We start from the raw sequence: 24724 nt of genomic DNA on the forward strand, positions 1-24724 counted from the left end.
ATTCATGATTAAACTTGCTTAAATTTATGTTCTGAGGCTTTGTTTAAGTATCACTCTAAAATGTTCTGCAGGCAACTACATGAGGTTAAATGGGGATAGACTCTAAAAGCCTAGCGAAACAAAGATCACCAAGGGATCAAATTTAAGGAGGAAGCAAAAAATACACATTTTTTGCTGATATATACACATCACACATATATATTGATGTATGCATATTTCGTGTTTTGAGATAGTATCTTAATTGAGAGGTGGTCTGGTAAAATGCAGACTGGGTTTAAATCCAAGTTCGGACACTTACTTACATTCCTCATTTAAAAAGTGAAGATAGGGCTTCCCTGGTGGTGCAGTGGTTGAGAGTCCGCCTGCCGATGCAGGGGACATGGGTTTGTGCCCCGGTCCGGGAGGATCCCACAGGCCGCGGAGCGGCTGGGCCTGTGAGCCATGGCCGCTAAGCCTGCGCGTCCGGAGCCTGTGCTCCGCAACGGGAGAGGCCACAGAAGTGAGAGGCCTGCGTACCGAAAAAAAAAAAAAAAAGTGACGATAATTATACTTTCCCTGTGCAGTTATTGCGAATGTACAATTTGGGTCAAGGTGACAGATCTAACAAGCACAGTCTTCTTTTTTTCTTGCAGTTTTATAAATAATGTACAACTCTGTTTAAGGTGTACAGCATAATGATTTGACATATGTATATATTGCAAAATGATTGCCACAATAAGTTTAGTTAACATCCATCACCTCATAGAGTTACGAAAACAAAATACTTTTTCCTTGTGATGAGAACTTTTAGAATTTCCTCTTTTAGCAACTTTCTAATACACCATATAGCATTGTTGATTATAGTCATCATGTTGTACGTTACATCCCCAGTACTTATCTTATAACTAAGATTGTGCCTTAGGACCACGGTTCCCCAATTTCGCTGCAGGAGGTAAGTCTCACGGTGCCCATCTGTTCCTTAGCCAGTATTGCCACCTGGTGGTGGTGTCTTTCAATTGCAAGTCAAGGAGCAGAGTAGGGAAAGGCCTTGGGCTGAATTTGTCAATTTACACGATTTAAATAAAGCTATAGCAGTAAACAACTTTGAATAAGAGCATTTCCATACTAAACCTCTGGGATGCTTACTTCAATATTAGCAACATCCTAGTCGGACAAAGGAATCAGACACTGCGCTGAATGCAAAGGCATTCAGTCGTTCAACAAATAACATATTGAGCACCTACTGTGTGCCACGCTGCATTCTGGGTGCTTGGGATCCATCAGTGAACAAGAGACAAAAATTCCACCCTTTAACATGGGATTCTTTTAACGTGCTCTCTATATAGTATATAAATTAATCTAGATAATTTGTAAAACGCTCTGCAGATTACAAAGTTCCCTCCAACGTCAACAGGACACGTTTTGAGGTCCATATTACTACGTCTAAATAAATGGAGAAGCCAGGCGCAGACCCACTCCAGCTACCCTAAGAACTCACCCTTGCAAAACCGAGAGTTAAGCCAAGAGCTTGAAGATGCCATCGACGTGGCCGGCCGGGCTGACCACGAAAGTAAGAGTAAACAGAAGTCAGCTTTTCTGTTTTTCTCCCCAGAAACATACTTTGAGAGAAACAAGGGTTTTGCTCAGCAGGCGGGGAATCGAACCCGCGGAGGGCGGAGGGTGACGACGCGTGTCGGGCTCTGCGGCTCCAAAGGAGACGCTTGTCCCCCTGCAGAGCCCACCGGGTGGCCGACCGGGCGCCGTGGGGCCGAGGACCTCCGGGTCATCCTCCGCGTGCCGGGAACAAGTCGGGCTCTGGACTCCAGACCTCCAGCGACTGACTATCAGCGAGGCGCGAGCGCGCCCCCTGGTGGCGGATGCCGCCCGACAGCCCGGCCCGGAACAAAACTGTCCGACGGAACCTGGGGCGCGCGCTCGGAGTTTCCGGGGAAGAAGACGGAGAAGGACTTGCGCGCGGAGGTTCCTAGCGCCGCGGAGGAGGCAATGGCCGTGGGAGTCTGGGGCTTGCGGCTCTGGCGGGCCGGCCCCGGCGGCGGGGCCGGCTGGAGTGAGTTTTAGCGGCCATAGGGTCAGGGAGGGAGGCTTAGAGGATGGTGTCTGCCCAGATTGGGCCCGAGGCGGGTCCTGGGGGGTCCCGCGGGGTTGGGGGCCGAGGAGGGTCTTTTGAGTCCCTGCTGTGTTGGCCGCAACACCCTTCCCAGCCTTGGGGTACATACCTCGGGACGCGAGAGGGACGGGGAGGGCAGGGGCGGGGCCGCGGGAGGAGCTTGGGGTGCCCCTGGGTGGGAGACCACGTCCCGGTGCAAACGTGTCCTTATTTTAACATTGGACTCGTACATGCCTTGCCAAATCCTCTGATTTGGGGTTTGGAAAATAAGCTTAGCATTTCTCTCTCTACATATGGAGAGTTTTGGCGTGGGACCTGCAGTCTCGTGGAGCTTTCTTGTCCTCAAGACCTTTTCAAAGTGACAGTTTTGCTCACGTTTCCAATGACTGGGCTGGTTTTGACTCCACTTCCTGGTTACTTTTTGCCCCTTATTGTAAAGCCCAGATTGGAATACGACCTAGGAAACTGGTGGGAAGTGGCGACCTGATGGTGAAAGAGCAAACTTGAAGTAAAGGCGCGGATCAGGGCAGGCTGCAGTTCTTTTCCGTGGGCGTTTTAATTATTAATATTAGAAAGGGGTTTAAGTTTACTTCTGAACTCATTTTGGTGAACAGCGTTTAAAGTTCCCTTGCCTCCTATTCTTTCCTTGTTGGAGGATGGTGATACGGGAGGGGAACAGGGTGGGGCAATATATTATTTTTTTGGTCAGTATTCACATTTATTGTAACTTCTGCACAGGATTTATAGCGACATCACCTGCTTCTCAACTGTCACCGACCGAACTGACAGAAATGCAGAATGATCTCTTTAACAAAGAGAAAAACAGGCAGCTATCATTAACTCCCCGAACTGAGAAGATTGAAGTTAAGCACGTTGGGAAATTTGACCCTGGCACTGTCTTTGTCATGAATAAAAACATCTCAACTCCTTATAGCTGTGCCATGCGTAAGTAACGAATCAGGGTACCATTTTGAAGATTTTGCATAAATCAGGAGAAGAACCGGTACAGAGGAGACAAGATGCTGTAATTGCTCCCTGAAGTTCCCAGAAGTTCTCCTTTATCTAGCATCTTACTGAGTGTTCACTGCAGGCTTAGCAGTTGAGGGCACTGTGGGTCTTGAAAGGTTGGTGCTGTAATGCATAGGTTGTCCTGGGACTTGCTGGAATCTGGCTGAGTTTAGAGGGCTGTCATTGTTTCCTGCAGGAGGCAGACCTGAAAGCATTGCTACTAGTGTGCTTGCCTCTTTTAGACACACTGTGGTGTAATGGGAGCAGTCACCATGTGAGTCCCATTAAAGGATTTTGGGGTGGAGGGACTGCCCTGGCCTCAGATGATCAGCTTTTTTTGGCCTTCTTTTCCTTTCCTGCTCTTTATAGCCTAACTTAAGTCTTTTATCTGCTCACCACTTGCCTCTGTGTGTTGTGTCTTTGTTTACATTTACATGTACATGTAGTAAATGTGTGAGTGCATAGGGTGAATGTGATTGGGGTAAAAATATTTGTTGTGTTCATATCTTAAGGGAGGAAACAAGGCCCTGTGTGTGATTTGGTGTGGAAATGAAGGGAACAAGGCCTCTATGTTATTTTCGATCAAAATGCTTTTGTAGTAGCTTTGATAGAACTGGTAACGTTTAAATTCCAAAAGAACAAAAAGTAGATATGTACACCTACATGCTCGCTCATATATGATTGGCTGCATTGTTCAGATTTTTGGAAAACTCAGTAATGATTCCATTTAAGTAATTAACTTTAGTTAAAAGCTTAAGCTGACCTGCCGAGTGTGTACTCTCAATCTTCCTTTACTTTGGCACTTGAATTAGTACTTAAAATTGCTTACTTGTTTGGCAAGCATTTATTGAACCTCTGCTGTAGGATAGGCATTAGGAATACAGAGGAGGCTAAGACAAAGCTCAGGCTCAGGAGTTTTACACACATCACATGTAGAGATGAAGCCTCTGAACCACTCTTAGCATGACCACTGCCCTCAGACTTGCTTGTCACTCATACCGTCAGTCATTCAATAAATTTTATTGAGTACCTAGTGTATTTCAGGCCTGATGCTAGTCTCTAGCTATACTAGCAAGTGAGCAGAAATAGGCATGATCCCCGCCTTATGGAACTTATTTAGACCTGTGGTTTGACCACTTCTGTGAATAGCTGGGTACTCAAAAAACATCTAATCAGAGTTGGAGTTGCATTCTGGAGTCATATAACAGACCAGAGCTGATTGGTTTATGTGTGAATTCATACTGATAATTATTGAATAAAAACTGGTAACTATGGTATTTAACTTGAAGAGTCCATGTTAGGGAAGTAAAGATGGTTTGGGAGCAAGACCCCAAACCCATCTAGAACAGACTTACTGGGATGTATATTTATATATTTTCCCTTCTAAGTTGTGTGTGCATATAGCCAAATATATCCACGATGCTGCTCTCTGAATATTTAAGGGTAGCTCTTGGAAAACTATTTTATTACTTAATAATCAACAGATTAATTTCAAGTTAGACTTAGCCTTAATGATTTTTGTTTGGGTAATTTCATTAATAATTAGCAATACATTGGATGTGTTGGGAATCATTTTTTCATTGGCTACAAATCTTTTTTTTCTCCCCAAAAAGGACAGCTTGCAGAATCTTGCCTTTCTGTTGTTTTATTTCTTAACGTAGTGCTTAAACATGTAAGTTTTCACTTGGGTTTTGTTAGAGTTAGATCTTCAATCTGTTTTAAATTCCTAGATTTAAGTGAGTGGTACTGCAGGAAGTCCATTCTGGCTCTTGTGGACGGACAGCCTTGGGACATGTATAAGCCTTTGACCAAGTCATGTGAAATTAAATTTCTTACTTTCAAAGATGATGATCCGGGAGAAGTCAATAAGGTATTTCTGCCTCTATGTTCTTTTGTACCCCTCCCCCCAGTTTTTTTCCTAGTCTTTTTTTAAATTAAAATCTGTTTCCTATGGAGTTTGAAATGTACAAATCTGGCCAAGGTCAAATGTTGTACTGTACTAGATAATCAGGGTTTTACTTGGTAGATTAGGCATGTTCATAGTTCAAAAATCCTCAGTGGCATTAATGTCTCTGTATTTTGGTTTGAGAAAACTAAATGACATTCATATCTTTGTTCAGCTTGCTTTTATTAATCACCCTGTATATTGCAGTAATTTCATTCTTGTCTTTCACCATCTTTTCTGGATTATTTCAATAACTTTTTAACTCTCCCACCCACCCCACCCCCTTTTTTTTTTTTCCTGCGGTACGCGGGCCTCACTGTTGTGGCCTCTCCTGTTGCGGAGCACAGGCTCCGGACGCGCAGGCTCAACGGCCATGGCTTAGGGGCCTAGCCGCTCCGCGGCATGTGTGATCTTCCCGGACCGGGGCACAAACCCGTGTCCCCTGCATCGGCAGGCGGACTCTCAACCACTGCGCCACCAGGGAAGCCCCCACCCCCCTTTTTTAATCTGAAAGTCTTCCTTAATAGTCCTGCAAGAGTTTTATTAAATGATGTAAGGATGATGTCACTTATTCCTAAAGAACTTGTCTACCTGGTAACCGTTCATATAACTTTCCCAGCTCTGCGTGGACACTTTTCTCACTCTCGCCTGCCTTTTGAGCTTCACCTTCCACGGCATCTTTCCACTTTGTCTTTGCTCCAGCCACACTGGAGGACTTGGTCACTAATGGTTTCTGTTGTGTTATCCTCCTTGCTTTTGTTGATGCTCTTCGAGTATTTTCTTTCCTCCCTATTAAAACCCTGTTTATCTGTTATAGTTCAATTAAAATGCCATATGCTCTGTGGAACCTTCTCAGTTTCTTCTTGTCAGAATGAATCCCTCTTTTCTTCCGGGCCTCACAACATGCGGCTAGTGTCTCTAGATACAGTAGTTTGATTTTCCCTTGTAATACGAACTGTTGAATGTACTGGATTCTTGGCTCTGTGAAGACAGGGATCATGTCCCTTATTAGATCTTGTCCTTGACTTACATACAGTAGGTATTTAATAAATATTTGTTGAAATGAAATACTTAAAGAAGGAAATGGTAGACATGATAATAGTAGTAGCTAACATTGAACATTTATTGTATATCAGGCACTGTTTTAGTGATTCACAGGTATTAACTCATTTAATCCTCTTTAAAAAAATTCCCATAAAAGGTGCTGTTATCTCCTTTCTACAGATAAATAAATTGAGGCAAAGAGAGGTGTTGTAGCCTGACCAAGGTTACCAGTTTGCTAAGTGGCTGAGCCTGGATTTGCACCTAGGCATTGACCCTGGAGTTCACCAGACATTAAAAACAGTCAAGTCAGATAGATGAAGAAGTGCATTTTGCTACTGGCCTTCAAGGCCTGGGTTTGCATTTATTTTTAGTATATTTGTGTGGTTGTGTAGAACACATTCTGGAGCAGTCTCTGCCATGTGCAACCAAATGAGCCCACTCTTGTCCTCAGATACGGAGAAGAGCTTAGGAAAGCCAAGTGCCTAGTTATAGTAGTGCCAGTACAGAGCTTAAGATGGTGTAGGACTTACATTTCTCTTTATGACTCTGGGAAGGTCATTGCATGGATACCCATATTGGGCATGTCCATGGATCAAAATGCTAGTGAGATGGAAGCCCAGTTAATAGTGAGGTTGCTTTGTTATAAATATGAATAACCTAAGTGATATGTGATGTTAGGTATAGGATAGGAGTCATAAATAATTCTTTTTTAAAATTTTATTTATTTATTTATTTATTTTTTTTTTGTGGTACGCGGGCTTCTCACTGTTGTGGCCTCCCCCATTGCGGAGCACAGGCTCCGGACGCGCAGGCTCAGCGGCCATGGCTCACGAACCCAGCCGCTCCGCGGCATGTGGGATCTTCTCGGAACGGGGCACGAACCCGTGTCCCCTGCATCGGCAGGCGGACTCTCAACCACTGCGCCACCGGGGAAGCCCTATTATTTTATTTTTATTTGTTTATTTTTGGCTGCATTGGGTCTTTGTTGCCATGTGCGGGCTTTCTCTAGCTGCAGCAAGCGGGGGCTACTCTTTGTTGCAGTGCGTGGGCTTCTCATTGCGGTGGCTTCTCTTGTTATGGAGCACGGGCTCTAGACGCACGGGCTTCAGTAGTTGTGGCACGTGGGCTCAGTAGTTGTGGCTCGTGGGCTTTAGAGCACCAGCTCAGTAGTTGTGGCGCACGGGCTTAGTTGCTCCGTGGCATGTGGGATCTTCCTGGACCAGGGCTTGAACCCATGTCCCCTGCATTGGCAGAGGGATTCTTAACCACTGCGCCACCAGGGAAGCCTATAAGTAATTCTTAAAAGTTGGCTTCCATTATAAAGCAATTATATTCCAATAAAGATGGAAAAAAAAAAAGTTGGGTTATCCCTCCATATTTATGTATGTTATAAACAGGTATATTTTAATATATTTATTTTACTTTAGCACAGGTTTGTTAACAAGTTAACTTTATACTGGGTTAAAAGTAAAATTACTACCAATAGTAAAACTATTTATTGGTTGATAAACATTATAGTGTCTGGTATCTTATACAAACATTGCTAACTACATGAAGTTGGTGCTTCATTCTTTTGTGGGTTTTGCTTGGTGGTGGTCATGTCATGGTCTGATGGTAACCATTGCTAAATGTGGAGGATGGACAGATATTTGAGAAATGGTTCCTAAGTCAAAAGTCAACCTAAATTTTATATTAAAGAAATGTTAGTAAATCTTGTGTTTATTATGTTTGTGTGCATTTTATTTTTCTAGGCTTATTGGCGTTCTTGTGCCATGATTATGGGCTGTGTGATAGAGAGGGCATTCAAAGATGAATATGTGGTCAGTTTGGTCAGAGCTCCAGAAGTTCCAGGTGATGTACACATATAAATAAATAAATAAACATATATATGTGTGTGTGTGTGTCTATATACACATATATATATATATATGTGTATATAGACACACAGACACTTTCTGTAATCTTTGAATATTTTGGTACATATTTTTGTTGTATAGAGTTCAGTTCTAATTTAGTCTAATATAAATTACCATCATGCATACATTCCACTTATTATGGGTAACAAAATCCATCCTATTACTGTCATATATACCTTCTATTTATAATGGTAAAAGAATCCATTTTATTTAATTACTGGCGGTCAGTTATTAACATAATAGAATTAGAGGAGAATGTTTCTTTTGAATGTGAATTTCATGTAATTATATTGTGTCAGTATTTATTTCTTAGCATTTTAAGTACTTATTTCCAAACAGAATGTGAGGAGGAGATATGAGTATAAATAGACTTCTGTAGAAAACTGTGTTTAGGTGGTACCATTTCACCAGAAATGACCCTGACACTGGAGAGGAATACCATTTTGGGGAGGTGGAACAGTTCACATTCTTTGTAGTTTTCCTAAAACTAGGATTTTGCAACAGTATGTGTAGTAGGATCACAATTGTATTTTTTTTTAAAAAGGTGGAAGTTTATATACCAAAAAATATTTGATTTGGCGATAAATGATTCTAAGCAAAACAAAACAACAAAAAATGAAGAAATTTAGAAGATATTAAAAAAGAAATTAAACATTTCATGTCCATTTAGTTATTCATCTACTTATTAAATATCTTACTCTTTAGGAATTTTTATATCTAGTAACTAATATTTAAGATCTCTATGGTGGTAATATTCCTGAAGAAAATGTGAATGGTTAAAAAATACTGGTGATGTTGGGTTAACAAAAAGGTGAGTTAGTTTTATGGTGGGGGGAAAGTTGGTATAGCTCTGACAAGCAGCTGGAATAATGGTGACAATTTTATAATTTGTAGTGTTGGGAGAGATTGTTGACGCTTCATTTTATGGTCTAAATATTCATTTGTTGCAAATTAGTAACTTTCTACCCTAACAGATTTGACTTTGCTTTTTATTTTGGTTGGATTTACAGTAATCACTGGAGCCTTCTGCTATGATGTAGTTTTGGACAAGAGACTTGATGAGTGGATGCCAACAAAAGTAAGTCTACTCTTTGGAGTATTAATTTTAGAGTCTGTGCCTTTCTTTGTTAGAACGAGTCCTGTGTTACTATTGTTGAATGGTACTGCATGTCGAGGATATTAAAAGAATCAGTCAATCTTTATTGTTGCTTTTTAGTGTATTTAAGACAGATGTATATGATTGAGGGTATTCACAACAGCATGGTACCCAGAATAAAATATAGAAGCTTAACTATCTTGGTTGATGTGGGGGCGAGGGGCCTGGAGCCTTACCTCCTTGGATCTTCAGAGCACAATTTGAAAACCACTGCCCTAAGCCATTTTAAGCCTATTGCATCCTGAGATCTTCCTATCACCAAGGGTTACATTGAGAGTGGGGGAGGGGTGAATTAAAATATCGGGCTTTGACAAAGGTAACCGAAGTAGCAGCAAACTAAATAGCAGCAAACTAGCCTCTTCTGGAATGGTCTGCCTTCATAAGGAGGGTGCTCCTTGTGGGTCTGGGACTGGGGTAGCAGCAGGAGCCTGGTTAACAGAGTGAATCTAGATCAGGTGCTGTGTAGGTAGAGGATGCTGATGGCTTGCAAAAGTCAAGCCTAGAGGCTTAGTTATGATTGGGGAGAACAGACAAATGCCTAATTCTTAATTAAGCAAAACTGTATGTCCTACAGATTGGAAGTCTGGAGATCAGAAGAGGGGAGGCAGTGTAGCATACCATTTTATCAATTCCGCTATGTACATTTTTTTCACATTTTAATATCTCTGAAAACAAATGTGTCTTTTGTTTGTTTCTATAACTTTTTTAAATTAAACTGTTTTTAGTTGAAGAAAATTATAGATGGAGTTTAAGTAATAATACATAGAGATTCCATGTTCTTTTTACTCAGTTTCCCCAATGGTATTATCTTGCAAAACCATAGTACCATATCACAACCAGGATATTGACACTGATACAGCCAGGAACATTTCTATCACTGCCAAAATTACCCATGTTTCTCTTTAGTCTCCATCCGCCCCCCCATCCTTAAACTGTGGCAACCACTAATCTGTTCTCTATTTGTATAGTTTTGTCATTTCAAGAATGTTATGTAAATGAAATCGTTCAGTATGTAATCTTTTGGGATTGACTTTTTTCACTCAGTGTAATTCTCTAGAGCAAATGTGACTTACAGTAGATAGCATCTTATGATTATAACTGGTAATGTTTTTTCTTAGTGGTGCATCTCGGATTTAGTGAAATATTGTAGTTTCTAAAAGCAAAAATTTTGGAGTCAGCCAGCAAATGCATGGAAAGATGCTCAACATCACCAATCATTAGAGAAATGCAAATCAAAACCACAATGAGGTATCACCTCACACCAGTCAGAATGGCCATCATCAAAAAATCTACAAACAATAAATGCTGGAGAGGGTGCAGAGAAAAGGGAACCCTCCTGCACTGCTGGTGGGAATGTAAATTGATACAGCCACTATGGAGAACAGTATGGAGGTTCCTTAAAAAACTAAAAATAGAACTACCATATGACCCAGCAATCCCACTACTGGTCATATACCCTGAGAAAACCATAATTCAAAAAGACACATGTACCACAATGTTCATTGCAGCACTATTTAAAATAGCCAGGACATGGAAACAACCTAAATGTCCATCAACAGATGAATGGATAAAGAAGATGTGGCACATATATACAATGGAATATTACTCAGCCATAAAAAGAAACAAAATTGAGTTATTTGTAGTGAGGTGGATGGACCTGGAATCTGTCATACAGAGTGAAGTAAGTCAGAAGGAGAAAAACAAATACTGTATGCTAATGCATATATATGGAATTTTAAAAAGCCGTACTGATGAACCTAGTGGCAGGGCAGGAATAAAGATGCAGACATAGAGAACTAACTTGAGGGCACGGGAGGTTGGGGGTGGGAGGGCAAGCTGGGACGAAGTGAGAGAGTGGCACTGACATATATACACTACCAAACGTAAGCTAGATAGCTAGTGGGAAGCAGCCGCATAGCACAGGGAGATCAGCTCGGTGCTTTGTGATGACCTAGAGGGGTGGGATAGGGAGGGTGGCAGGGAGGCTCAAGAGGGAGGGGATATGGGGATATATGTATATGTATAGCTGATTCACTTTGTTATACAGCAGAAACTAACACACCATTGTAAAGCATTTATACTCCAATAAAGATGTGGGGGAAAAAAAAAAGGAAATCACAAATGACACCTGAAAAAAAAATTTTTGGAGTCAGGGAAGATCCAGATTTAAATGCTGGCTTTGACAGTTATTTCTTGTGTAATCCTGCCGTTACTGCTTAATATCGAGAGAGAGAGGAGGGAAACAGGAAGGAAAAAAGAGAGAGAAAGGGAGGGAAGAGAGATATTGGGAGAGATGGGGGCATGAGGGGAGAGGTTGGAATGGTTTCTTCATGATCTGTGGACTTGTGGCAATATAATTTCTTTTTTTTTCAAGTCTGTCAAGATTCTTAATTCATTGGGGGAGTTAAGTAAAAACTAAGGAGATGAAAATTTAAGTCTCATTATGTATGAAACTTGCTGCCTCCTTTTCCTTTTTTTAAAGATAAAACTTTAAAAAAGAAATGTGCTAGTTAATTGCAGGCACCATGGGGTTTAGAAAGGGGGGGAAAGTTACAGTCAAGTAACAGCTATATTAAACCATGAATGTGCATTGGTTATACAGAAAATTGTCCATTTAAGAATGGAGAAGAGTCATTTCATTCAAAAGAGTCTATTAGGAAGTTTATGGAAAGAATTTTATTGCAAAAATTATTTGCATAATAGTGCTTGATCTTTTCTGTATTAGTTATGATTTATAGTGTGAAAACTATAGTTTTTATTTATAGTTTTTATTAAACTCATAAACATTGTTAATGTGTATTATTAATCATTTTAATTGTGTGAAATTGACATTTTCATTAAACAGAAATTTCTAATATTGGATTTATGCTATATTTGGGACATGGCCAACGATGACATTACATTTCCTAGTGAAAGTTTCTGAATCACATAAATAATAATTTTTTCCTCATGCCTTTATTTAAAAAGCTTAGTTTTATACTCATAGTATAAACAAATTTTTGTATCTTACCATTTACTTATTAGTATTTCTACTTGTTGCACCATCATTTTAATAAACATTTATAGGGCTGTATAATTTGAACGAAATGTTTATTAAAATTTCTTTGTGGGATTATCCATAATATTTCTAATACAGGCGGCTATTTAATACAAGTTTTGTAGTTTGTAGAATTGGGAGAAATTGCTAATTGTACATTTTGTGGTTCCAGTATTTAATTGTTGCAAATTAATGCTTTCTTTCCTAGCAAATTTGCTTTTTGTTGTAGTTGGACTTATAATATTAAGCATACAGTTTTATCTGCCTTATAGGGAAATGTTTTTAAGTAAATTGTTACAAAAGGTTAATACTTTCATTTTTAAGGAGAACCTATGTTCCTTCACCAAAGATGCTCGTACTTTAATTTATAAGGATCTTCCATTTGAAACTCTGGAAGTTGAAGCAAAAGTGGCGTTAGAAATATTTCAACACAATAAGTAAGTGTTGGCTTCCTTTTAAACAAAATTAAACCTCCCAAAGTTGTATGTAATGAAGAAAATTCAGCTCTTAATAACTTTCATATTTGATGTATTTATGTAGCACACTTTTTACTTTTTAGCTCTGGGATCTCTTTTCTGCACCAGCCTATTTGCTTTTGTTCATCTCATTATTTCACTGAGAAGAAGTGCCCCTGCCACACCTTTGATAATTTTCTTACTTTGTCTTACTTCTCTTTTTCTTTGGCTAGTCCTTTTCTTTATATCACCATAGCAATATGTTTCCCTTTTTTCCTTCCATTGTGAAGTGGTAGCCTACGTTAAGAAATTGTATTATTTTGAATTTAAACTTAAATTTATTTAAACTGTTGCATTTGGCAACCTTTCCTTCCCATCTTTCCACTCTTCAGATGAAAAGGGTAAGACAGAAAATACCAGCTGTTCGGAGGCAGCTAACAGCTGAAGTAAAACGTTCACACAGATCTTAGTCTTCTGCATGGGAATTAACCATTTGATAGATTTTCTTCGCCAACATGTTAAATCCTGCCTGCCTTCTCAATTCCCTTTTTCACTCAGAAAACTTCCAATTTATCTTCTACTAATTGTGAGAACATAAACTAAAATTTAATGTTAAACAAATTAAAATTAGAATTAATTAGAAAGGAATACCTGCATTGCAAAAAATCATATAGATACTAGATTCTGAAGCCAAAATGTGCGCCTGCAAATTGTTAAAGGTAAATAGTTTGGAATTTCTTTAGCTATTTATAAAATGAGGCACAGATTCTCATGGGGCTAGTTTATAACATTTCGCATATTTTGGAACCAGTGTACTTAGAAAGCAGTAGGAATATACTGAACTGGAGTACAAATTATTCTTTACAACTAAATTACCATTAATTCTATAAGAAAATTCCTTAAATTATCAGAATTTATCAAGTCACCTCCCCCACCAAAATTCTAGGGCTGTGTTGTCCAATAGAAATATAATGTGAGTCATCTATATAACTAAATTTATTAGTTAGCTATATTAAAAAAAATTCAGAATAAAGGTGAAGTTAATTTTAATAAAACAGTTTTATTTAAACAATGTATGTGAAACATTTCAACATGTGATTGATATTAAAAACAATATTTTATAATTCTCTTTTTCATACTAAGTCTTCAGAATCTGATGTGTATTTCACACTTAAGGCACATTTCAATTAGGACTAATTACATTTACGTGCTCCATAGCTACTATATTGGGCAGCGTACTCTAAACTTTCATTTCATGTTACACTGAGATTTCCCTTTCCTCCCACTCAACTGTCAAAGTCTAGGAGAGGCTTGTAGGACTTTGGTAACTTTAGGTGAATGTGTAAAGGGAGGTGGGAGATCATCTAGGGGCAAGTTTGAGGAGACAGAATTTTGGAGGTTGAAGGTGGATCAGTGATGGGGCCTTTCTCCTGTAGGGGGAACTTTCAGTGGTTTTGCCTCCCAGGGGACAGGAGTTTCTCTTAGAAGTGGGTCAAGAGGAACAAGTATTCAAGGGAATTGGCTCCCTCAGTAATCATCAGGGCTCTGGAAGAAGGGGTGTGGCAGTAAGCGGATGTTTTTGCACAAACTGACGCTTCCCAACCTTGCCACACATGTGTAATGTTTGTTTAGCATTCTGGGGTAAATAGGCAAGGCTCTTAATAGTAAGTGGTAAGGTCATGATTTGAACCTGGGCTGTGCAGTTCCATCTGTACTATTCATTATACTGACAGACCCTAGTGGATTTGAGAGACATTTAGGCAGTAGAATTGATGTGACTTGGTAATGAATTGGATGGAGGGAATGTGGTGGGAGAAACAGGAATCAAGGAAATCTCTGAAGGTTTTCACTTGGAGCTGTGGGTAGTTGGTGGTGTCATTTATTAAACTAGGGAATTCAGGAATAAGAATAAATTTGGTGAGAAAAGAGAGGGTAAGTTTTTGTTCAGTTTGAGAACTTGGGAGTGTAAGATGCTTGTAGACACCCTGGTGGATGTCTGGAGTGTTTTGGATATACAGTTTGGGGCTCAGAAGAGGTATGTGGATTGGAAGCAGAGGTGTAGAAGATATAAACACATAAGTAGTAATTAAAACTGTGCAAATCAAGGAGCTAGCCCAGAGAGGATGCTTAGAGTGAAAAGAGTTTATGGACAGAACCCTTGAAGGGCAGGGAAAGAGAAGGGTGACCAGAGAGTTAAAATAACAAGCAGTAGGGAATGCCACAGAAGCCGGTGGAAAAGAACACTTTGAGAAGTGGAGGTGAGCAGTGGAAATAAGGACTAAAGAGTGTCCATTAGGTTGGCACCAAGGAGAACAGTTTGGTGGAGTTGTGAAGCTGTGGCCAGATTGAAGGAAGTGAGGTGTGAATGGGAAGTGAGGAAGGGGAGGCTCCAAGTGTAAACCCCTCTTGCAAAAATTACGGCTGAAGAGGAAGAGAAAGGGAAGTGGCTTTAAGCACCTTTTTGTACATTTAGGATTAAAACATTTGTTTCTTTGCTGCTTTTTAGGTACAAATTAGATTTCATAGAAGAGAAGGCATCTCAGAACCCTGAGAGAATAGTCAAGCTACACAGGTAAGTAAACATATAAAAATTGACTGCTATGCTAATTTATAGGAAGGTTTAGTTTTATTGTTACCTGACTGGTGTGTGACTGGAAAAGATTTGTACCTTAATTTGTTGGTCTTATTACCTTACTTTTTACTGCTTTGTTCAATTTTTTGCTATGGTGTAATTGGAAGCTTTAAGTCATCTTCAGGAACAGTTGTGGTTTCTGTTCCTCATTTTATTGTTTGTTATTTCTATTTCTGAAAGAGTTGGAAACCATTGTAAGAAAATGTAACTTTTAGAGTTAATTTTGAAATTGGGCAAAATACTCATTGTTATGAAATGAACATGATTCATATGTATATAGAAACATGAATACTGCCTAATTAGTTACTACTTACGTTACATATAAGGAAGTTATATCACAGTGTGCTTTCTGATGCTGGAATGAGAGAGGTAAGAATGCATTATGCAAAAGTGGCTTCACGGCCTGTATCTGTTTTCTCAACTTAATGTTTTCTTGACTCAGATTTTAATTTTTTCCTCTAGGAAGCTGTCTTACATGCTAAATTCTAAACTGTTGCAGTTAGTTGTTATAAGGTGATAGGATATCAGTTTTAGACATTGGATCCACTTGATAGCATGATGTGTTCAGTGATCTTAAAAATCTTTAAGGGACTTCCTTGGTGGTGCAGTGGTTAAGAATCTGCCTGCCAATGCAGGGGACACAGGTTCCAGCCCTGGTTCAGGAAGATCCCACATGCCGTGGAGCAACTAAGCCCGTGTGCCACAACTACTGAGCCTGTGCTCTAGAGCCCACAAGCCACAACTACTGAAGCCCGTGCACCTAGAGCCTGTGCTCCACAACAGAAGAAGCCACCGCAGTGAGAAAACCGCTCACTGCAATGAAGAGTAGCCCTGCTCGCCGCAACTAGAGAAAGCCTGTACGCAGCAACAGAGACCCAAAGCAGCCAAATAATTAATTAATTAAAAAAATATTTAAAAATCTTTAAAATTATATTAATGCTAAGTAAGAAAAGGATTCATTGTTTTTTTTTTGTTTTTTTTTTTTGTGGTACGCGGGCCTCTCACTGTTGTGGCCTCTTCCGTTGCGGAGCACAGGCTCCGGACGTGCAGGCTCAGCGGCCATGGCTCACGGGCCCAGCCGTTCAGTGGCATGTGGGATCTTCCCGGACCGGGGCACGAACCCGTGTCCCCTGCATCGGCAGGCGGACTCTCAACCACTGTGCCACCAAGGAAGCCCGGATTCATTGATTTTAATTTCTAAAATTTTAGTCTCATCACTTGAGATTCTTGTGTCGGGGGCTATTAGAGATGGAATTGATCCACATAGATTGTTCTTGATTAGGGATGTAGTGGCAAAAAGAATGAATAGATTTTTTTTAACTATTGTAAGTGATTTGATTTTGAGGTTTTATTTGTTTATTTTTTAAATCAAATCAGATTTGGTGACTTCATTGATGTGAGTGAGGGCCCTCTTATTCCAAGAACAAGTATTTGTTTCCAGTACGAAGTGTCAGCGGTTCATAATCTTCAAGCCACCCAGTCGAGTCTTGTACGAAGATTCCAGGGTCTCTCTTTACCTGTGCACTTAAGAGTAAGTAAAGCTTAAAGTTTCAGGTCATTCAGTTTGGGTGTGGGTGTGATTCTGGTCTTGATTTTATACCAATTTGAAGGACATACATTTTAATTTTCATTAAGTTGTGTAACACTAATATTTTGTCAACTTGGGTTTATGATTAAAAATAATTTTACCCAGGATGTAAACAGATAATTTACAAAAGAAGTATTAGTTGAAAAAATTAAGTCAAATTGAGATAGTTTTTCTTTTTTTTATACATTTATTTATTTATTTATTCTTGCCTGCATTGGGTCTTCGTTGCTGCGCGTGGGCTTTCTCTAGTTGTGGCGAGCGGAGGCTACTCTTTGTTGCGGTGTGTGGGCTTCTCATTACGGTGGCCTCTCTCGCTGTGGAGCACGGGCTCTAGGTGCACGGACTTCAGTAGTTGTGGCAGGTGGGCTCAGTCGTTGTGGCTCGTGGGCTCTAGAGCGCAGGCTCAGTAGTTGTGGCACACGGGCTTAGTTGCTCCGCGACATGTGGGACCTTCCTGGACCAGGTCTCGAACCTGTGTCTCCTGCATTGGCAGGCGGATTCTTAACGACTGTGCCACCAGGGAAGTCTGAGATAGTATTTTTAATACTTCAAATTAATATAGAGGAGGGTGCAGTGAGGGGTAATGGAGCACATATTGATAGGACCTTCAGGGGTGCCTTTTGGCCTTAACATTTGGCACGTTCTTCTCCCTAATCTATTTTGAGGATCTATTCCATATCATTTTCCATATTACTCCCACCCCTTGCTAATGCTTCTATTTTTTAATTAAAGTTCTGATTTTGAGATAATTGTAGATTTATATGCAGTCCTAAGAAATAATACAGAGAGATCCCAAGTGCCTCTACCCAGTTTTTCCAATGGTAACATCTTGCAAAACTATAGCACACTATCACAGCCAGAGTATGGACATTGATACAGTGAAGATACAGAGCAATTCCTTCACAAGGATCCCTCATGTTGGCCTTTGATAGCCACAGCCACTCACCCCCACTCCCCTCTGCTCCGCCCCCACCTCCTTGCTTCTGGTAACTTCTCATTTGTTCTCCATTTCTATAATTTTGTCATTTCAAGAATGTCATATGAATGGGATCATTCACTATTGTGATCTTTTGGGATTGGGTTTTTTCACTCAGTGTAATTCTCTGGAGATTCATCTAAATTGTTGCATGTATCAGTATATCAATAGTTTGTTCCTGTTGGGCTTCCCTGGTGGCACAGTGGTTAAGAATCTGCCTGCCAGTGCAAGGGACACAGGTTCGATCCCTGGTCTGGGAAGATCCCACATGCCGCGGAGCAACTAAGCCCATGCGCCACAACTACTGAGCCTGCACTCTAGATCCCACGAGCCACAACTACGGAGCCCGAGTGCCACAGCTACTGAAGCTCGTGCACCTAGAGCCTGTGCTCTGCAACAAGAGAAGCCACCCAACGAGAAGCACGCGCACTGCAACGAAGAGTGGCCCCTGCTCACCACAGCTAGAGAACGCCCATGTGCAGCAACAAAGACCCAAGGCAGCCAAAAATAAAAATAAATAAATAAATTAAAAACAAAACAAAACAGAAAAAAAAATTGTTTGTTCCTTTTAATTGCTGAGTGGTATTCCTTGGTGTGGATATACCCCAGTTTGTTTAGCCGTTCACTTGTTAAAGGATATTTGGGTTGCTTCTGGCTACTTTGAATAAAGCTATTCTGAATAAAGCTGCAGTAAACATTGGTGTGTAGGTTTTTGTGAATAAATGTTTTCATTTCTTTGGGATAAATGCCCAGGAGTGCAATTGCTGGGTCATATGGCAGGGGCATGTTTAGTTTTTTTAGAAACTACCAAGCTAAGTTCCAGTTTCTGTTCCCACCAGCAGTGTGTGAATAATCAGTTTTTCTAATCCTTGTCAGCACTTGATGTTGTCAGTAATTTTTATTTTAGCTATTCTGATGGGTTTGTAGTGGTTTCTTATTTAATTTTAATTTGCATTTCCCTACTGGCCAGTTATGTTGAACATCTTTTCATGGGCTTACTTGCCATCTGTATCTTTTTTTGATGAAATGTCTGTTTTTCTCTTTTGCCCACATTCTAATTGGATTGTTTGCTTTTTTACTGTTGTTTTGAGAGTTTTTTTTTTTTTTTTGATATTCTGGATACTAGTTCTTTGCTAGATATGTAGTTTGCAAATATTTTCTTTCTGTCTGTAGCTTGTCTTTTCATCCTCTTAACAGGTTTTTACAGGTAGCAGTTTTTAATTTTGATGAAGTCCGGTTATCAGTTTTTCCCTTTATGGATCATACTTTTGGTGTCAATTCTAAGAATTAAATGCCCAGCCCTAGATCCCAAAGATTCTCCCCTATTGTTCTTCCTAAAAGTTTTATATTTAAGTTTGTAGTTTATTTTGAGTTAAATTTTGTATAAGGTGTGAGATTTAGGATGAGGTTCCTTGTTTTCTTTTTCCCTATACTTGTCAAATTTCTCCAGTACCATTTGTTGAAAAGGCTATCCTTCCTTTGTTGAGTTGCTTTTGTACTGTTGTTAAAAATCAGTGGTCGTATATGTGTGGGTCTATTTCTGGGTTCTCAATTGTGTTCCATTGATTTATGTGTCTCTCTTCCAGATATCACACAATCTTGATTACTATAGCTTTAATAGGTCTTAAAATGAGGTAGAATAATTCCTCCCATGTTATTATTTATTATAAAAATTGTTTTAGCTATTCTAGATCCATTGCCTTTCCATTTAACTTTAGGGTAATCTTTTTTCTATCAATAAATCTTGCTGTGATTTTCTTTTTTCTTTTGCCCTACCCCGGTACGTGGGGAGTTTCTTGTCTTTTGGGAAGTCTGAGGTCTTCTGCCAGCATTCAGTAGGTGTTCTGTAGGAGTTGTTCCACATGTAGATGTATTTCTGATGTATTTGTGGGGAGGAAGGTTATCTCCGCGTCTTACTTTTCCGCCATCTTCAATGGTTCTCCTTTGCTGGGATTTTGATAGAAATTTTATTAAACCTGTATATCAGTTTGGGGAGAATTGATGTCTTTACTGCATTGAGCCTTCCAATCTATGAACACAATACATCTTTTCATTTATTTAAATCTTCTTTCATCCCTTTCATCAGCATTTTTTAGTTTTTACCATACGTGTCCTTTACATGTTTTTTCCACACACCTTCCTTTCCTAGCTTTTTCCATTTCAGTGAATGATACTGTCGTCTAGCCGGCTGTTTGAGGTAATCCTTGATTCTCTGTTTCCCTCATAGCCATGCCACATCCCATCCACCAGCAAGTCCTTTCAACTCTTAACCCTAAAACATATTCCGAATGTATCCACGGCATAGCAGCTCATCCACTACTGCTTCCCTCATCCCTGTCGCTCTTTCTCTTCACTCCCCTTCTTTGCTTTCATTCTTGCCCCCTACAGCACATTCTCTGCTGAATAGCCCAAACGAAGCTTTTAATATACAAATCAGATCATGCAGTTCCTCCGCCCCAGACGTTCCAGTGGCTTCTCATGAACAAATGCCAGCCCTTCACTCTGTCTCACAAAGCCCTACGTTGTGTGGCTCCTGCCTCTCTCTCTCTGACTGCATCTCATACCGCTTTCTCCATTACCCGTTATATTCCACTCACACCTTAAAGTCTCCCACCCGCTGCTCATTCTGCCTGAGCCAGGTATGGTTTTCCCTTTAACATACCATGCTGCTCTTCCTCCAGAAGGTTTGCATGTACATATTTAGTAATTTTACCTTTTATTACAGATTTTACCAGCTCATCCAGTTTGAAATAGTCCCTGACCCATCCATGTCCCTCAGTATCACCTTCAACTGAGTTAGTAACGTTGATGTGGTCGTTTTGCACCTTGCATTTTTCATTTATGCATTCTGATAATCCTCTGCTACATAAGATTGTTAAGAATTAAGGAAAGTGGTTCTATAACTTTACTGTTGTCTTCATTAGTTTTTACTTGTTCTTTAGGGTAATTTACTAAATCCTCTAGGTCTGCTCTTTCAGTGTGAGGTGTCACAGTTGTTTTTTTTTTTTTAACATCTTTATTGGAGTATAATTGTTTTACAATGTTGTGTTAGTTTCTGCTGTATAACAAAGTGAATCAGCTATACGTACACATATATCCCCACATCCCCTCCCTCTTGCGTCACAGTTGATTCTTAATGAACCTTTCCTTGTGCTTGCTTGTGATTTGAAGAATGACCACTAGCATGTTGGAATTGGCTATTTAAGAAAAGAACGGGTGGAAAAGTGGGACAGATTTTTGCTTCCCATTAGAAGGAGCGTGTTCTACGGTGGTAATGATTAAGAAGGACAAAGAGGAAGAATGGCATATTCAGTCCTTAAGTCTTCTTTTCTTAAATGCTAAACAAAGCAGCTGCTCTGTATAGTATGTACCCTTTTTCCCTACTTGAACTCACTTTTGGAACCACTTCGCCTCATTAGTACTGCCTAACTTTTTATGTATTTGTTTTGTTTAAAACCTATGTAAAGACTCAGCCTCTTCTATTGTAACTTTTGTGCTTTATATAACTTATAGTAAATCTTTTCTTCTCAAGGCACATTTTACGATATGGAATAAACTATTGGAAAGGTCTCGGAAAATGGTGTTTTTGACAACAGGTGAGTACATTTCTATGAAGAAATTTTCCTTGAAATTAAGCAACCACTACTACCACAACAACAAAATAATAAAGAAAAAAGAAAAGAGAAAGAAAGAAAAAAGTAATTAGTTGTCTAAATAGCTAAAGCGGTATTGTGGTTGTTGACCCTGTTAGTATTTTGGCAAGAGAAAAGTTGTTATTTGGCAATTCTTTTCATTTTTATTTGTTAGTATCATGGGAATGATATTGTAGAACTTGAAGAAAAATAAGAATATTACTGTATAGTAGTTGTAGTTCTTAATGGTTGTAATGGTGTTAATTAGGTCTTGATAATTTTTTGGTAAACTTAATGAACATTTAAAGATTTGCCAGATATGAGTTAAAGCTGCCTCGACAGTTGACATATTAAATATTCAAATGTCCTGAAGAACCAAATTTGAATACTTGTGCTACTGTCGTTTATTCTGTGTCACTAGCATCTAGATTTCACAAATAGGAATGATTATATTTCTTGACCACGATCATCCCTGTTCACTCTTTCAGAGACTAAGTGTTAACTTTTTACTTACATTATCTGATAGCTCTCCTGTGTAACCTGGCCTCATGAACCCTTCCTCATTACCCTAAGTTTCCACTCTAGTCAAGCTTACAAGTACACATCAAACTTACTTTCTTGTTTCTTTGTTTTAGTTTACCTTCTTCTGTCACTTCATTTTTTTCCAGCTTTATTGAAATACAGTTGCCATACAGCATTGTGTAATTTTAAGATATACTGTGTAATGATTTGTTATATCTATGTATTGCAAAATGTTTAACACAATAAGGTTAGTTAACACATCCATGATCTCAGAGAGTTACCTTTTTTTTATGATGAGAAGGTTTAAAATCTCTCTTAGCAACTTTCAAATACGTATTGCATATTGTTAACTCAAACTTATGCTCAAGTTTGTGTCTTTATGACAGTTATGTCTAGACTCTGTTTCCCATCCTCCTCCTGTCTGTTTACATCCTACTCATTCTGCAAGACCTTGTCCAAATCGTACCTTCTCCATGTAACATTCTCAGAGTAATCTCTGAACAAATATCCATCCCTGCAATCTCTGCTTGATTGTATCCCTCCTCATATTGTTTTCTGATTATTTTTGCTAGTACATTTACATTGTGTTAACCCATTCAGGGTTGGTTGTATACTATGTGTAATGCCAGAGTTTGAACACAGCACTTGGCATATGGGGGATTACCCAATACATTTTTAGTGATTATTTTGCATGATGATGTGTAAACCTAGTCTTTATCAATGACTTTACAGATAGAATTCACTATTTAGGCACTTAGCTATAATGTTTTTGTGTAAAGGTGATATAAATTTTCTTTTTCTCATGAGAAGAAAGTGTTTTTGAATAGAGAGAGTAACTTTGTCTCTTTGGTTGGTCACAATGTCCATTTTAGATTAAGAAACTAGAGAAAAAAATGAGTCTATAAGAAATGTAGAAAAATAGTAGAGACAGTAACCTAGAGTAGTATCTAGTAGAAATCAGTGAGTAGCTGTTTTTGCAACATTTATTTTGGTTCAGTTTCCTTCTTCCACTGTTTGTTTGCTCGTCTAAAGGGAGTAGGTTAAACATATGCTTCATTGATTTAACTACACAGACTTATTGAATGTTTGTTATGTGCCAGCAACAGTGGGTATAGTAATGAACACAATCTTCTTGCTGTCCTCAAGGAAGTTACTTGAACAGGATAACTAGACTTAGAAGCAGACAATTCAGGTGTACATGTGGGGCTCTGGCATAAAGAAGAGAAGGACCCAAACCAAGCTGGGAGGGGTTGGTTAAGGAAGCTTCCCAGGAATTGATGTTTCTTAAGCTGGTTTTAAGCTACTCGCCTAAGAGGTGTGGAGGAATGGAGTGTGTGGTGAATGTAAGATGAATCTGGATGTACAGTCACATGTAGGGTGGGTGATGAGTCCAGATTAGTTTGTTGGAAATAGAATATGAGGGGCTTGTCTTCCATGATGTGGAATTTGCATTCCCCTCCTGAAGGTGATTGGAGGTAACTGGAGAATTTGAATAAGGAAATGACAGGTAACTGGAGAATTTGAATAAGGAAGTGACCTATTGGTAAACTATTCCTGTGTAAAAGCTCATTCTGGGGGCAGCATGGAAGATAACTGTGACTTAAGCCATAGTAGATGATGAGATCCTGAAGTTCCGGCAGGGCAGTGAAAATGGCTGTGAGAGTTACTTAGGTGGGACTAATAGGACTGTTGATTAAATATGCAGGTAAGAGAACTGTGGATTCTCTCATGCCAGGCTTGGGCACCTGGATAAAGCCGTTCACTGAAATAGATAATGCAGGAAGTAGGGCAGGTTTTGGGGGTGATGAGGGATACAGTTTAGCTCTGTTTGTTTGCTATGTCTGAGTGACATATAATAGAAATATTAACATACAGATATCTGTTTCTACTAAACCTGTATTATACTGTATTCAAAGTAGAATTATTGATTTTTTTCAACAAGATAGATTGATTTAAAATACCTTGTTGCAGCACTGCTGATATTTTTCTTAAACTAATGATTTCATTTTATAGATGAAAAATAAAATGACCATCTTGAGAAGCCTAGATATATGCCTCAGTGTATTTTTAATGGAATTGTTGTACTTGGTAATTTATATTGGGAACTTGGTCTTGTAAGTTTTCTTCTCTTTCTACTTAACTTTCTATAATAATTACTATTGAAGGAGAAAGACAAAGACAGGGTCATTATAAGAGAAAGGCTGTGCAGTGATTTTAAATGGTGGGTGAAGGGTAAAACTAAAAGTGTTTATTAGAAAAGTAAAGCTATTTATGTTTTTACAGGTACCTGAAGATCAAACTCAGCCTACAGAGGAAAGTGCATCTGCCTAGTAACTTCCTCAAATTTAGATATGTGTAGTAAATTAAAATAAAAGTTTTCTATGTAATGTTTGTGTGTGCTTTTTGTCTTTTTCTCCCTAAGATGTATACTGATGTTTACTTTTTCCTTTTTCTAAAGGATAACACAATAAAAATTTTACACAGAAACAACCCTGTCTCCTCCTCTCCCCAAATGTAACACTTTGGCCTGTTTTCTCCTTTCAGTCCTTTTTTGTACATGTATAAACATATATGCACAAATACAAATGCCATCTTTTACAAACATAAATAGGACCATCCTAGTTTCCATTTTTCACTGTTGTCAACAGTGATGCAGTAAACAACATTGTGGCAAGTGGCAAGTGTTTGTGGATGGATTAACTGACT

The 24724-nt window shown here is 39.2% G+C and overlaps 1 protein-coding gene across 4 annotated transcripts; it reads left to right on the forward strand.

Annotated features, from left to right (window-relative positions):
• Positions 1-1931: 1931 nt before the first annotated feature.
• MRPL39 (mitochondrial ribosomal protein L39) lies at positions 1932-24405 on the forward strand. 4 transcript variants are annotated; one of them, XM_030880943.2, is made up of 10 exons: positions 1932-2047; positions 2846-3052; positions 4846-4985; positions 7856-7955; positions 9031-9098; positions 12538-12650; positions 15175-15240; positions 16678-16831; positions 21397-21460; positions 24302-24405. In XM_030880943.2, the coding sequence occupies exons 1-10, from the start codon at positions 1984-1986 to the stop codon at positions 24307-24309; spliced, it is 984 nt and encodes a 327-aa protein (XP_030736803.1). In that variant the 5' UTR covers positions 1932-1983; the 3' UTR covers positions 24310-24405. The 4 variants fall into 4 exon arrangements, with proteins under 4 accessions (XP_030736803.1, XP_030736798.1, XP_030736802.1 ...); XM_030880942.2 differs by having other exon boundaries at positions 1971-2068; XM_030880939.2 differs by lacking the exon at positions 1932-2047 and adding an exon at positions 2072-2208.
• The last annotated feature ends 319 nt before the right edge of the window (positions 24406-24724 follow it).

This window comes from Globicephala melas, chromosome 4 (genome assembly GCF_963455315.2).
Source record: "Globicephala melas chromosome 4, mGloMel1.2, whole genome shotgun sequence".
In the NCBI taxonomy this organism is placed as follows: domain Eukaryota; kingdom Metazoa; phylum Chordata; class Mammalia; order Artiodactyla; family Delphinidae; genus Globicephala; species Globicephala melas.

Bases quoted from the DNA above. Each gene is read 5' to 3' on its own strand.
- MRPL39 (XM_030880938.3), top strand. From the start codon at position 1,984: ATGGCCGTGGGAGTCTGGGGCTTGCGGCTCTGGCGGGCCGGCCCCGGC. The intron at 2,048-2,845 runs GTGAGTTTTAGC...ACTTCTGCACAG, and splicing joins CGGCGGCGGGGCCGGCTGGA to GATTTATAGCGACATCACCT. The intron at 15,241-16,677 runs GTAAGTAAACAT...AAATCAAATCAG, and splicing joins AGAATAGTCAAGCTACACAG to ATTTGGTGACTTCATTGATG.